The sequence below is a fragment of the Urocampus carinirostris genome, chromosome 16, assembly GCF_059441175.1.
Source record: "Urocampus carinirostris isolate Australia breed hairy pipefish chromosome 16, RoL_Ucar_1.0, whole genome shotgun sequence".
Classification (NCBI taxonomy): domain Eukaryota; kingdom Metazoa; phylum Chordata; class Actinopteri; order Syngnathiformes; family Syngnathidae; genus Urocampus; species Urocampus carinirostris.
Genome location: NC_142364.1, coordinates 3,666,788 through 3,681,681, shown reverse-complemented (window position 1 = coordinate 3,681,681; position 14,894 = coordinate 3,666,788). Strand labels below are relative to the sequence as shown.

Here is a 14,894-nt window from a genome sequence, read left to right as displayed (position 1 = left end):
GAATCGATCTCGTCGGCCTCCATGCCAGACTGCTGCCTAGCGTGCATGACTTCCCATTTCCTGTAAAATAAAAGGCTTGTGTGAGAAACATCACGCATTTGGGTCCTGATCCTGTTCCGGTTCTTGACATATACATTTAACATTTTTTTATGTTTTTTTTTCTTATATTATTCTAGAAAAAAAGATCTAAGGATAGAAAACATAAATGTATTTTATTTATAATAAAAAAAAAAATCTAATTTTATCCCGCGAAAGAGGAAAAAAATATTTTTGAAAAATACCAAAAATATATGTATTTTATTGTATTTTTTATTTTTTATTTTTTCTGTCTTATATTGTTTTTGGATGAAATATCATAAAAATACATAAATACATATTTTAGAGATTTTTATTCGAGCAATAAAAAAAGAGTATGCGAGAATAAATAAATACATTTGATCAATATCAATAATTGTATTGCTTTTTTGAGAAATAAGATAATTATTTTATAAGGAATAAATACTTTTTATTTTTTCTTTAATAACGAGTTTACTTTTTTGTTTCAGAAAAATATGTAATAAAATAAATATAATATTTTACTGAATCTACAATTTAAAAAAAAAAAAAATCAGGAAAGAAGAAAAAAAAACATCTGAAAATAAATGTAAAGATTTTGTTTCATTATTTTTCTGGACTATAAAATATAAAATACAATGTATTTCATCTATAATAAATAATTTTGAATTGTATCCAGTATCCGATATCGGGCCTGTCCTGTAACTTGTTCCGTGATCAAAAACGGGTCGTAAGTCGGGACGGGAGAGCGGACGTGATCGGGATCAAAACAGGTCGTAGCGGGAGACAAACAGGAGCAAAAAATGGGACAAGCGTGAGTCAGGGTCAAAAAAGGCTTGCCTAGTATACACGGAGATTCGGACTGACGGACTGACAACAGGGGACTGTATATTTGCCCTTTTTCTTTTTTCATGCAGTAAAATTCCCGGGAATCCGCACGTACATCGACCCCCTCACCTACGAAGACCCCAACCAGGCTGTCCACGAATTCGCCCAAGAGATCGACGTTTCTTTCATCTCCATCGAAAGGATCATCGGCGCCGGTCCGTCCTCAGAATCTCCTATTATCTCCGTCTTTTCACTCAATAACGAGTCGTTCGGTTGGTTCAGGGGAGTTCGGGGAGGTGTGCAGCGGGCCCCTGCGGTTGCCGGGGAAACGGGAGATGCAGGTTGCTATCAAAACGCTGAAGGCGGGATACACCGAGCATCATCGGAGAGACTTCCTGTGGGAGGCCTCCATCATGGGACAGTTCAATCATCCCAACATCATTCGGCTGGAGGGCGTGGTCACCAAAAGTCAGTTTTCTTCCTTTTCAAATGTGTGCTCGGAACAGTTTGAATACATTATACGTATTTTATTTATTTTTTTTTTTCAGGCAAACCGGTGATGATCATTACGGAATACATGGAGAATGGCTCACTCGATACGTTCCTTAAGGTAGATATTTTTTTCTCAAATTAATTTCTCGAATTAAAGGTGAGCGAGAAAGACTGAATCATTGTGTACAGCAGGTTTGTTTAAATAACCTCTTTAATAAGAATAAGATTTAAATAACCTCTTTAATAGCCCACTAGATAGGTGGATGGATGGATGGATGGATGGATGGATGGATGGATGGATGGATGGATGGATGGATAGATGGATGGAAGGATGGATAGATGAATGGATAGATGTCTAGATGGATGGATGGATAGATGTCTAGATGGATGGATGGATAGATGGATGTCTAGATGGTTGGATAGATGGATGTCTGGATGGATGGATGGATGTCTAGATGGATGGATGGATGGATAGATGGATGGATGGATAGATAGATGGATGGATGTCTAGATGGATGGATGGATGGATGGATGTCTAGATGGATGTCTAGATGGATCTCTAGATGTATGGATGGATGGATGGATAGATGGATGTCTAGATGGATGTCTAGATAGATGGATGGATGGATGGATGGATGTTTAGATGGATGTCTATATGTCTAGATGGATGGATGGATGGATAGATGTCTAGATGGATGTCTAGATGGATGTCTAGATGTCTAGATGGATGGATAGATGGATGTCTAGATGGATGGATGGATGGATGGATGGATGGATGGATAGATGGATGGATGGATGTCTAGATAGATGGATGGATGGATGGATGGATGGATGGATGGATGGATGTCTAGATGGATGTCTAGATGGATCTCTAGATGTATGGATGGATGTCTAGATGGATGTCTAGATAGATGGATGGATGGATGGATGGATGTTTAGATGGATGTCTATATGTCTAGATGGATGGATAGATGTCTAGATGGATGTCTAGATGGATGTCTAGATGTCTAGATGGATGGATGGATGGATGTCTAGATAGATGGATGGATGGATGTCTAGATAGATGGATGGATGGATGGATAGATGTCTAGATGGATGGATAGATGGATGTCTAGATAGATAGACAGACAGACATAAAAGTCTAGATGTCTAGATAGATACTTTATTCATCCCCGTAGGGAAACTCCCACTTCCAGCGGTATCCTTGTGTTGAAAAATAAAATAATAAATCAAAGATATAGAATACAAAAATAGCCAATCTAACCTGTTGATATAGAGCATTTAAATAGTGCTACGGAAAATACACACTGTCATAAGAATAGGGTCATATGCAAATGTGAGGGTGGGGTTTCATGTGGGCTTTTACTCCCCCGGGTGGAGTTCAAGAGCCTCATGGCATGAGGAAGAAACGATGATCTCATCAGTCTGTCCGTGGAACAAGACTGTGACAGCAACATACACACACAAAAACAATATTGAGACACATTTAGGGTTGTTGTTTTTTTTAACCCATGTAAACAAACTATTATTTATTGTTTTTATTCTTATTATTTTATTGATAATATTGGAAGGAAAATTGAAGGTCAATTGAAGGTAAATTACCCTCACCTCCAAAATAAATGGTTTATAGAAATAATATGGAATACATAATTCAAAAAAGATGATCCATAATGGTAATAATTTTACAGTTCTAATTTATATTGTTGTCTTTATTGGATTAATAACACATTAGCGATGTGAAATCAATTTCAATTCACTAATAGAGATATTGGATGCACACGTCATTGGTGTAAAGTGTCAAGAACCGGAACAGGATCAGGACCCAAATGCGTGACGTTTCTCACACAAGCCTTTTATTTCATGGGAAATGGGGAGTCGTGCATGTTAGGCAGCGGTCTGGCGTGAAAGGATAGGAAGCCAGAGGCTGACGAAATCGATACTAATTTCCCGAGTTGATATCGGACAGATGGGGTGGATACCAGACAGGACGGGACAGACGGGATAGATAATGAAACAGGATATCGAAAATAAACAGGACAAACTAGACGGGAACAAAAACTGGAGAAAATAATAAACAGGACTAAAATAGACGGGAACGAAACTGGAAACTGATATTAAACAGGACAAAATAAACGGGAAGAATATTAGGGAATACCAACAGAAAAACAGGACCGAGTCAAAACCCACATCTTGCGGGGCAGAGGTTCAATGACGGACTGACAAAGGAAAAATGAGAGCGCTGAGCTTGAATAGACGGAAAGCCAATCCGTCAATGAGCCGCAGCTGGCGCCACATGGGCGGGGCCAATTGGGCGCCACGGCAACCAGGACAGTAAGTATTTATCGTGTTTCTATATTATATATTTCTTACAGAAGAACGACGGCCAGTTTACCGTGATCCAGTTGGTGGGCATGCTGCGCGGGATCGCCTCCGGCATGAGGTTCGATCGATCGGGAACAAAAATTGCAAAATGCAATATTTTTACAGTTTTTTTGACGATCGCAGGTACTTGTCGGACATGGGTTACGTCCACCGCGATCTGGCGGCTCGCAACATTCTGGTCAACGGCAACTTGGTCTGCAAAGTCTCCGATTTCGGCCTGTCCAGAGTCCTGGAGGACGACCCCGAGGCCGCCTACACCACGCGGGTGAGGCCGATCGCATTTATATATACAGGGTTGGGTAGGGTTACTTTAACCTGATTACTTTCAATGACTTTTGGATTACTCCAATACCAAATATGCTCATAAAAAACAAAAGAAAGAAAGAGAGAAAGCTTACCACGTGTTGGGAGTCATATTTTAACTAAGTGTACTCCATCGAAAGCGGCCAAATTAATGATGTTGGAATCTCTGGGCAGCCCTTTTCTGAAGTCCTTTAGCTCTCTTCTTATTGGCCCACGTCTCCCTGCAAAATGGTGTGCCGACTCCTCCCATGGGCGTGCCAGGGAAGCCCCCCCTGGGCTTCACCTTCTCGTCGAAGAGCGTCGGGACGTCTGGAATAACCAAAACAACTCCGAGCGTTTCTACGTCATCAGGGCCTTTCTGCGTCTGTGCTGATTATCTTATCAGCCTTACGTTCCCGCCGTTCCTGTAAACAACATTTTCTACTAGGGTGCCCTGACTTCTTTTGTCTTTAATCGTGGAAACGTAGTCGGGGGACAAAAAAAAGAGATCGGAAGCCGGGACGAGAGAACAGACGTGGTCAGGAGCAAAACAGGTCGTAGCTGGAGACAGACGGGAGCAAAAACGGGACAAGCGGGAGTCAGGGTCGAAAAAGGCTTGCGTAGTATTCACTGAGGTCCGAATCAGATTTCAGTTAGTGGACTGTTTTTGCTCTTTCTGTCCACTGGAGGGAGCACTATTTGAAGAAGAAAAAAATATTATTGTCATGTAAGTATGATTGTTGGGCTTGCTAAAATGTGTGCTATGCTATGACAGGGCGGTAAAATTCCCATTCGCTGGACTGCCCCTGAAGCCATCGCGCACAGGAAGTTCACCTCGGCTAGCGACGTTTGGAGTTACGGCATCGTCATGTGGGAAGTCATGTCCTATGGGGAGCGGCCATATTGGGACATGTCCAATCAAGACGTAAGTGACCTATCTGCCTCGATCAGTTCCACTTTTTTTTTTTTTTTTTTTTTTGTCTTTTGTTGCTGATGAGGCCGTCTGTCTCAGACAAGTCGGTTTGATGTTCAATTGAAAGCGTTACGCTGGATTTTCTCGGATCGGGACGAGAAAAATGGCACTCTCTTTCTGGAAGAACTCACCTCTATTTTTTCTATTTCTCTCTGTTCATTTCTGTGGTATTTTGTTCTGGTTTTGGCTCATGTTCTCATTATCTTTCTGTGTTTATTTGTCCTGTTTTTTCTCCTTTCCTTTCTTCCATCTTCTCCTTCTCTATTTCCTGTCTTTGACTCCTTTGTTTTGTTTCCTCTACTCATCTTTCTTTCCTTTTCTCTGTCTTTGTTTTCCCTTTTTGTCTCTGTCCCTCTGTATTTCCTTCTGTATTCCCTTCTGTATTCACTTCTGTCTGTCAGTCTTGTCTGTCTTTCTTTATTCCTTTCTTTTTTCCTTTCTTTGTCTTTCCCATCTCCATTATTTCTTTCTATGTCCTTCTGTATTCCTTTTTACCCCACCCTTGTTTATTTTCTTCTGTCTTTCATTATATTCCTCTTTTCTTTCGTTCATTCCTTTATTATTTACATCCCTACTTTCTTTACTTCCTTTTCTATTTTCTCTCATTGCTTTCTTTATTTATTTCCTCCCTTTGGTTTCCCTTCTTTCCTTCATGCCTCCTGTCTTTCACACCTGTTTTCATTACTCCCTTCTTTGTCTTTTGTTTCTGCTTATTTTTATTTCTAATTTTCTTTTTTTACTACTTTTTCTTCCACTCATTGTTTTGTCTGCCAATTTGTTCATTCATTCTCTTTTTTGTTTTTTGTTTTCGTTTTCTTCTTTAGCTCCTTTTCCCCAGCATTTTTTTCTGCTTTTTCCTCTTTCCTTCCTTCTTTCCCATCTTTACTTCCACTATCTCCCTTCTTTCTCTTTCCTTTACGCTTTTTTTAATCTCCATTTCTTTCCTAATTTTCTTTTTTTACTTCCCTTCTTCCCTTATTGTTTTGTCTGCCAGTTTGTTCATTCGTTCTCTTTTCTGTTTTCTTTTTCTTTTTTACCTTCATTTTTGCCTCTTTCCTTCCTTCTTTCCTTTCTTTAGTTGCACTATCTCCCTTATTTCTCTTTCCGCTTTTTTTATCTCCATTTCTTTTCTAATTTTCTTTTTTACTTTTTTTAATTCCCTTCTTCCCTTTTTGTTTTGTCTGGATGTTTGTTCATTCGTTCTCTTTATTGTTTTCCTTTTATTCTTTACCTTCATTTTTACCTCTTTTCTTCCTTCTTTCCCTTCTTTCCTTCATCCCTTCTGTCTTTCACACCTGTTTTCATTACTCCCTTCTTTATCTTTCCTTTCCGCTTTTTTATTTCTATTTCTTTCCTAATTTTCTTTTTTTACTTCTTTTTTCTTCCCTTCTCCCCTTATTGTTTTGTCTACCAGTTTGTTCATTCGTTCCTTTTTTTGTTTTTTGTTTTCCTTTTCTTCTTTACCTCCTTTCCCCAGCATTTTTTCTGTTCTTACCGCTTTCCTTCCTTCTTTCCCTTCTTTACTTCCACTATTCCCTTTCTTTTTTGTCCTTACGTCTCTACTTTTGTTCTCTTTTTTGTCCTTTTCTGTCTTTATTCTTAAATAACATTTCATTTTACTTTTTTTAATAAGTAAATATTACTCCAACCGCGCAATATTATTTTATGTTGAGTTTCCTTCTGTTGCATCATGGCTGCTTGCAAACATGAAAGCTAATCTTATTGTTTTGTTCTGCCAGTTAGTTCATTCGTTCTCTTTTTTGTTTTTTTGATTTCCTTTTCTTCATTACCGCCTTTTCCTCAGCATTTTTTTCCCTTTTTTACCTCTTCCCTTCCTTCTTTCCCTTCTTTACTTCCACTATCTCCCTTCTTTCTCTTTCCTTTCCACTTTTTTTTATCTCCATATCTTTCCTAATTTTCTTTTTTTACTTTTTTTACTTCTCTTCTTCCCTTATTGTTTTGTCTGCCAGTTTGTTCATTCGTTTTCTTTTATGTTTTCCTTTTCTTCTTTACTTCCTTTTCCCCAGTATTTTTCCTGTTTTTACCTCTCTCCTTCCTTCTTTCCCTTCTTTACTTTCACTATATCCTGTCTTTTATTGCTCCCTTTATTCTCTTTCCTTTATTTCCATTTCTTTCCTCATTTTCTTTTTTTCCTTTTTTTTTCCTTCTGCCCTTATTGTTTTGTCTGCCAGTTAGTTAGTTTTGTTCTCTTTTTTTGTGTTTTTGTTTTCCTTTTCTCCTTTACTTCCTTTTCCCCAGTATAGTTCCTGTTTTTACCTCTTTCCTTCCTTCTTTCCCTTCTTTACTCCCACTCCTTTCTTTTTTTGTCCTTACGTCTCTACTTTTGTTCTCTTTTTTGTCCTTTTCTGTATTTATTCTTAAAAAAACATTTCATTTTACTTTTTTTAATAAGTAAATATTACTCTATACTCTATTACAATATTGTTTTATGTTGAGTTTCCTTTTGTTTCCTGTTCGTTCATTCGTTCTCTTTTTTGTTTTTTGTTTTCCTTTTCTTCTTTACCTCCTTTTTCCCAAGATTTTTTCTGTTTTTACCTCTTTCCTTCTTTCTTTCCCTTCTTTAATTTCACTATCTCCTGTCTTTCACACCTGTTTTTATTACTCCCTTTATTCTCTTTCCTTTATTTCCATTTCTTTTCTAATTTTCTTTTTTTACTTTTTTCTTCCTTTCTGCCCTTATTGTTTTGTCTGCCACTTTGTTCATTTGTTCTCTTTTTTTCCTTTTCTTCTTTACTTCCTTTTTCCCAACATTTTTTCTGTTTTTACCTCTTTCCTTCCTTCTTTCCCTTCTTTACTTTCACTATCTCCTGTCCTTCACACCTGTTTTTATTACTCCCTTTATTCTCTTTCCTTTATTTCCATTTCTTTTCTAATTTTCTTTTTTTACTTTTTTCTTCCTTTCTGCCCTTGTTCTTTTGTCTGCCACTTTGTTCATTTGTTCTCTTTTTTGTTTTTTTGTTTTGTTTGTTTTTGTTTTTGCTTCCTTTTCCCCAGTATTTTTCCAGTTTTTACCTCTTTCCTTCCTTCTTTCCCTTCTTTACTCCAACTCCTTTCTTTTTTTGTCCTTACGTCTCTACTTTTGTTCTCTTTTTTTGTCCTTTTCTCTCTTTATTCTTAAAAAAAAAACATTTCATTTTACTTTTTTTAACAAGTCAATATCACTCTATACTCTATTACAATATTGTTTTATGTTGAGTTTCCTTCCGTTGCATCACGGCTGCTTGCAAAGATGAAAGCCAATCTTTCCTTGTCGTCTGTTTGATAAACAACAAAAAAAATCCTCTGGAGGTGCTGACATTCGGATACTGGATTAACGATGAAACCGCCCCCCTCGCCCCCCAACCCATCGCTTCTTCGTTTCTCAGGTGATAAAGGCGGTAGAGGAGAGCTATAGGTTACCGGGCCCCATGGATTGCCCCGAGGCGCTCTACCACCTGATGATGGACTGCTGGCAGCGGGAACGAAGCCACCGGCCCAAATTTGATGAGATCGTATGTCTGCTGGACAAACTCATCCGCAATCCCTGCTCGCTCAAGAATCTCGTCAATTCCTCGCACAGGTCGGGACATTTACCGCAAAGTTATGACCCAATCTAACACCAAATGGTAAAAAAAAGAGAAAAAATCTATTTCATGGAGAGAAAATCAAGTTTTGCTGTGATCAGGGTTTCCAACCTGTTGGTAGAGCACGCCAGCATGGACTGGGACGGTAACATCTGGAGCAGGACGGTGGGGGAGTGGTTGGATTCCATCAAGATGGGACGGTACACCGAACTCTTCGTGGAAGGCGGATACTCGTCGCTGGACACCGTGGCTCACATGACGTCCGAGTAAGCCGTCTTTGAACAAGGTCCTATCGTGGAGCAGACCGAGCGATATGTCCCAAAATATGTAAAACAAGATGCAGGGAGTCTTGAGAGGGAGAGCTCGTTCAATTATCTTCATCAGCGTACAAAACAAGAGACGATTGGCTTTTTATATCCTAATACAACATCTTGTATTATTTTCGCCCGTCCCCCTCGCGATGACGCATGTGTTTATCTCAAAATGCACGCTACCAGACAGTATGTTTTGTCCTCTTTAGGGTCGGCTTGACCGCATGTTCCCCGCCAAGGAGAACTTGGCAAAGAAGCTTGTTATTCCTTGGCCGCCCAAGGCGATTATTAATAACATTCGCTGACATGTATATTCGGGAGAAACAAGCCGGGAATTTCCCGTTTTAAACTAATACGTTCCCCTTATGTCAGCTTGACTCCAATTAGAATAGAATAGAATAGAATATGCCTTTATTGTCATTGTTACAACATGGGATATGCTGTGACAACGAAATTGGACGACTCCAGGTCCACATTTACAGTGAGGATAAGGAAACAAAGAGATAAAGGAACAAAGAACTAACTGACTTTGTTGTAAGTAGGCTTTGTTTTACTCCTTGGGGGGGATATGTTGATGAGGGGGGTGAAGGTCAAACAGAGTTGCTGGATACAACCGGAATGTTAGAATAGAATAGAATATACCTTTTTTGTCATTGTTACAAAATGGGTTAACATATTGTGACATGACAGTCCAGTTTCACACATTCACAGTGAGGTAAAAAGCCCAAGAAGATAAAGGAACAGAGAAGATAAGGTTATAAAACAACAGTTCCCGCGTATCCTGGAAAAGTCTTAAAAGGCATTGAAGCCATCTATCCAAAAATATGGTCTTAAAATGTCCATCCATCCATCCATCCAATATCTGCACCGCTTATCCTCAGTAGGGTCGCGGGGTTTTGGGAGCCCATCCCAGCTATTTTCAGCCAGTGGGCAGGTGACACCCTGAACCGGATGCCTGCCGTTCGCAGGGCACACAGGGACAGACAACTCACTCGCTCATTCACACCTAGGGACAATTTAGACCTAACATGCATGTTTTTTGGAATGTGGTAGGAAACCGGAGTGCCTGGAGGAAACCCACGCAAGCACCGGGAGAACATGCAAACTCCACACAGGCGAAAAAGGGATTGCCGTGTAAAAACAGAGATTCGCAGACGGACCGACAAAAGGGGACTGACAGGGCAGAGTTTAAATACTGACAGGGAGCCAATCTGTCAAAAAGCTGCAGCTGGCGCCACATGGGTGGGGCCAATTGGGCGCCATGGCAACCGTGACAATCGATGATGTTTTACCATCAAATAAAAACTAAGGATTAACTTTTGCATAAACCAAGACTTTCAGTTACTTCAAAACAAAAGTTGGTCATGTCATTCTACGTACAATGGCCAAATTTGTAGTTTTGAAAGGTTCTTCTTTGAACCGATCTTCACGTGATAGGTCAAAACATAGATAGCTTCAAAACCACATCTCAAATGGACCTTCAATTTGAGTTCCGGTCTTGTGGTAGACTAAGTCTTTCTGTTCTTTGTGTTTTTAGGGACTTGCGGAGAGTCGGGGTGAACCTAGCAGGCCACCAGAAGAAGATCATCACGAGCATTCAGGAAATGAGAGTGTTCTTGAACAACTCCAGCACCAGTATCAACATCTGACGTGGACCTAGCATGAAGAAGACAGCGGTTGGACCTAGAGCGGCTTAGCACTTTTGAGGACCACTGAGTGGATTTATTGAGTGGTGGGGAAATGGACGGTTCTACAAAAAAAGTGGTAAACTAAAGACCATCTAGAAGATCCCATTGGCTTGGGTCTCAAGGAGGTTTTCACTTGTAGAGGACCACTGAGTGGATTTATATATTTATGAGGAACTGAACAGGAGACATTATAGACTTGTTGAACTGAAGACTGAAGACCAGAACTTTCTATCGGCTTCAGTCTCAATGAGGACCTTACTTTCTGAGGACCACCTTTTGGATTTCTTTTAGACTAAACTCATATGGAACTGAACAGTTTTATGGAAAAAGGGAACATGGTGGACTTGTTAAACTGCAGACTGAAGACCAATGGTGTGAGTCTGAGGGTTTGGAGTCAACAGGAACACCAAGCAGGAAAGCTACCAGCACTTTTTCAGTGAATGTTCTCTCTTCAGCCCGTCTCAGGTTATCTGAGCCCAGAAGACGTAACGATGGTAGACCCCCGGGATATGATCTCCTCGCTTTAGGACGTTTTCACTTCATAGTGTGGAATAAGATGTTTTTTCAGACCATGGTGATGGTCATTTCAACACTGGTACAAAATGTATTTCTTGTGACAAAAACCTCAAACTTTGTGGTATTTACGTGTGTACGATGCCTGTCTGCTAATGGTCAATGTCTCAACACAAGCCAGGAACGGAGACAGGACCCAATAGCATTCGTTTTTACTCAATTTTTATGAAGAAAGAGAGCAGTGCTTGCATCCATGATCGTCCGATGATCGTCGGTCACGGGTAGCAGATGTCAGGAACGCGGAAGTGGCACTTCCATGTCGAGCGAGGGTCGTCGTTGACAGCGAGAAACAAGTCGATGGCCAGGACGGGGGAGCAAAACAGAAACGGGTCCAGCAGAGAGGTCAGCAACAGGTATCAGGCAGGAAACAGGGCAAAACAGGTCGATGGCCGGGACGGAGGAGCAAAAGCAGAAACGGGTCCAGAAAAAGGTCGGCAACAGGTATTGTTGTAGATTAATGGAGTCGGGCATAAGGAGAATGCATGAGTTTAAAACGGGAAATTCCCGGCTTGTTTCTCTTGAGTGTAGATGTCAGCGAATGTTATTAATGATCGCCTTGGGCTGCCAAGGAATGACGTTCTTCTTTGCAAAGTTCTTCTTGGCGGGGAACATGCGGTCGGGCCGACCCCGACAGTTCTTGGAAATTGGTAAAGTTGAAAGAGGACAAAACATTCTGTCTGGTAGCGTGCATTTTGAGATAAACACGTGCGAGGGGGACGGGCGAATGTAATACGAGATGTTGTATCAGGATTTAAAAAGCCAACTGTTTCTGAAGACGAATGAGACCTCTGTTTTGTACGCTGATGAAGATAATTAAATGAGCTCTCCCTCTCCCGCCAAGACTCCCTGCATCTTGTTTTACATATTTCGGGGCATATTGCTCGGGCTGCTCCACGATAGTATCAGGCAGGAAAACAGGGCAGGATAATGTCGGAGAGTACAAAAGCTTGCCTAACTGAGATCATAGGTTTGCAGACGGTCTGACGGCTTCCTTTAGGAAGACGGGAGTTTAAAAAGAGTCCAACAGCCAATCAGGTCCCGTGGCTGTTGGCGCGGCTGACCCGAATCAGTAATCATGACATGCTGGTCTGTTATTGGATTTCAACACAGCATCATGACGATACCATTATGCCATGGCTGAACTAACTCCCACAATGGCTTTCTCTCTTTCTCACTGAATCTTAAAAAGACTTTGCAAGTCCTTAACGCTGTATTTTTTACAATACAGTTTTTTTCTTCTGTATTTATACTCTGGGTCCCAATACTCGCGGTGATGCTAAAGAGAGAAGCAAAACATGTAAACCAGTTAGCATTAGTTAACTGATCCATGCGGTATCCCGGGGGTCCACTGGACTTCGCTTATGGTCTCCTGGGCCGTTCTCCAGACGGGTATTGGAGTCTCAACAGCTCCAGAAATCTCATTCCGCACCCACGGTGGAGTTCAACCAACCACGTTCTGGAAGTTCCTCCAGTAGATTGTGGACCCGGTTTCTATACTGGGCGAATGTAAAGCTTTTCTAAAGATTTCACAAGGTTTTGCTTGCAGATTGCATGAGAACGTCCGGAGTTTGGAGTGCCGACTATCTTATGAACTCACTCGTGACCAACGAGGACTTAAAGGTCTAAGGAACATCAGAAATGTTGAGAAGTTCAAGTCCAGCTTTTCAGGTACTACAAAAAACAAAGCTTCCCAAACGGAACCACTGGCAATATTGAATCAATGGATAATCACTGACTTATTGTTGTTATTTATTTGTATTTATGGAAAATGCAAAAAAATTCTGTATTTGATGTATATATTGTATTATCTATCGTTTCAAGCAGGGAGAATCGTTCTTTCGGTTTGTTTCAACTGTTTCAACTTTCTGAAATGGAAAAACGAAAATACAGATTTCCGACGTCCGAAGCCGTCACTGGCACTGAATGTGTTTATCGTTTGGACAGCTGTCGGTGTCATTGGCAGCCATCGAGTTTATTTTTTACTTTTTTTCTTAAGCTTGATTTCAAACAGTGTCTGAAAAACAGGGAAGTGTCTGCCCGGAAGCCTGATTTCGAAACGTTCGTTCTGTTCGGAAATTTCGGTTCGTTTGGCAATTTGCATACTCGGCAGCCAATCAGAAGCCTGCATCGAATAACTTCCTGCTTCCGGACTCTAAGGTCGTGCATTTGCATACCGTTTTTCAAAGTAGACGCAAAGAAAACACAAAAAAAATGGAGAAATGGTTAGGAATCAAGCCAAAACCTCAGCCCCAGAAGAAAGATTCAAAAGAAGCGAACAAAATGTATGACGCTCCAAAAGGTAAACCTACATTAAGAGCATTGGGGAAAGAGGAGTTCACGTGGCTTGTAGCAGACGAGGCAACGCAAACATTGCATGAATGAAGATGAGTAAATACAGGTGCATACTGATGACAGATAGGAAATACCGATGTCATATACATGCAAGGAATGTTATAAGTAGATTTATAATAAACTTAACTTTAAAGTGTTGTTCTGTTATATATTCTGATTATCAATCCTTTGCAACAATGGTTTTTTTACGATGAATCGTCTTACTGTGTTTCAAGTTGTGAAAAATGGGGCAGGCAACTTTATGGCTGGGCAGGCAACTTTTCAGAGTTGTTTGCCCTGGTGTCCGCTATTTTTTTCTCATGAGTTTCAGACACTGTTTCAAATTGTTTTATTTCGGAAACCTTCGAATGAAAACATTGGAATTCTTTCCATCGCAACATTTAAGAAACAAAAAGAAAATTGTATTCCAGATTTATTTATGATTATGGATATGGACTAGCTCAATCACTCAATTCCTTTTGTCCCAGTTGAAAGCTATTTGTTAAAGTCAGGTTAATGTCTTTCCTACTTCATATCAACCCTTTTCTAAATTATTTGGGATAAAATACATCAATTTTCATTTTAAGTATTGTAAAATAGGAAACAAATTCTCATTTTTCAGGGAGCAACACTGATAATTATCCAATAATTCGATAGCTTAAGTCCTGATATCGCACTCATTTACATTTTTGACGTCTAAAGCTATCAATGGCACAAAATAAATCGAGGAGTCATCAATATTTTTCAGATTTTTTTTTTATTGCATTGAAACATTCTTTCCAGATTATAATCCTTTCGATTTCAGCCGCCATAATATTAGGAAAACCCCATTTATTGCCGTCCTGTCAGAACCTGAACAGACAGAGGACCCAGACGCGTAACGTTTTCACACAAGCTTTATTTTACGTTAATGGGGCATTCAGGAGCGTGAACACAAAAGCCAGGGATGCGGCGAGCGCTAGGCGGAAGAAGTGAGAGAGAAGTCGGAGGCAGATGAGATCGAGGACGGAGTTGGGATCGATACTGGACGGGACAGACTGCAGCAAGATACTGGACAGGACGAGACAAACAGGATCGATCTTGGAAACTGAAGACTGGAGCAAGATACCAGATAGGACGAGACAGGCGGGATTCGATATCGGATACTGGAGACTGGAGCAAGATACTGGGCAGGACGAGACAGGCGGGATCGATATCAGATACTGGAGACTGGAGCAAGATACCGGACAGGACAAGACAGGCACGATCTATATCAAATACTAGAGCCTGGAGCAAGATACCGGGCAGGAGGAGACAGACGGGATCGATACTGGAGACGGGAGCAAGATACCGAACAGGATGAGACAGATGGGATCGATACCTGATACTAGAGACAGGAGCAAGATACCGGACAGGA

At 40.5% G+C, this 14,894-nt stretch overlaps 1 protein-coding gene across 1 annotated transcript in view; it reads left to right on the top strand.

Moving 5' to 3' along the window:
• unm_sa34860 (un-named sa34860) overlaps positions 1-13,657 on the top strand; it is a 76,267-nt gene extending 62,610 nt beyond the window's left edge. The window contains exons 11-19 of the mRNA XM_088319903.1: positions 972-1,097; positions 1,165-1,350; positions 1,431-1,492; positions 3,747-3,814; positions 3,880-4,021; positions 4,814-4,963; positions 8,398-8,591; positions 8,697-8,861; positions 10,444-13,657. Of these exons, the coding sequence (XP_088176029.1) occupies positions 972-1,097; positions 1,165-1,350; positions 1,431-1,492; positions 3,747-3,814; positions 3,880-4,021; positions 4,814-4,963; positions 8,398-8,591; positions 8,697-8,861; positions 10,444-10,555 (1,205 nt within the window). The 3' untranslated portion in view covers positions 10,556-13,657. The remainder of the gene's footprint in view (positions 1-971; positions 1,098-1,164; positions 1,351-1,430; positions 1,493-3,746; positions 3,815-3,879; positions 4,022-4,813; positions 4,964-8,397; positions 8,592-8,696; positions 8,862-10,443) is intronic.
• The last annotated feature ends 1,237 nt before the right edge of the window (positions 13,658-14,894 follow it).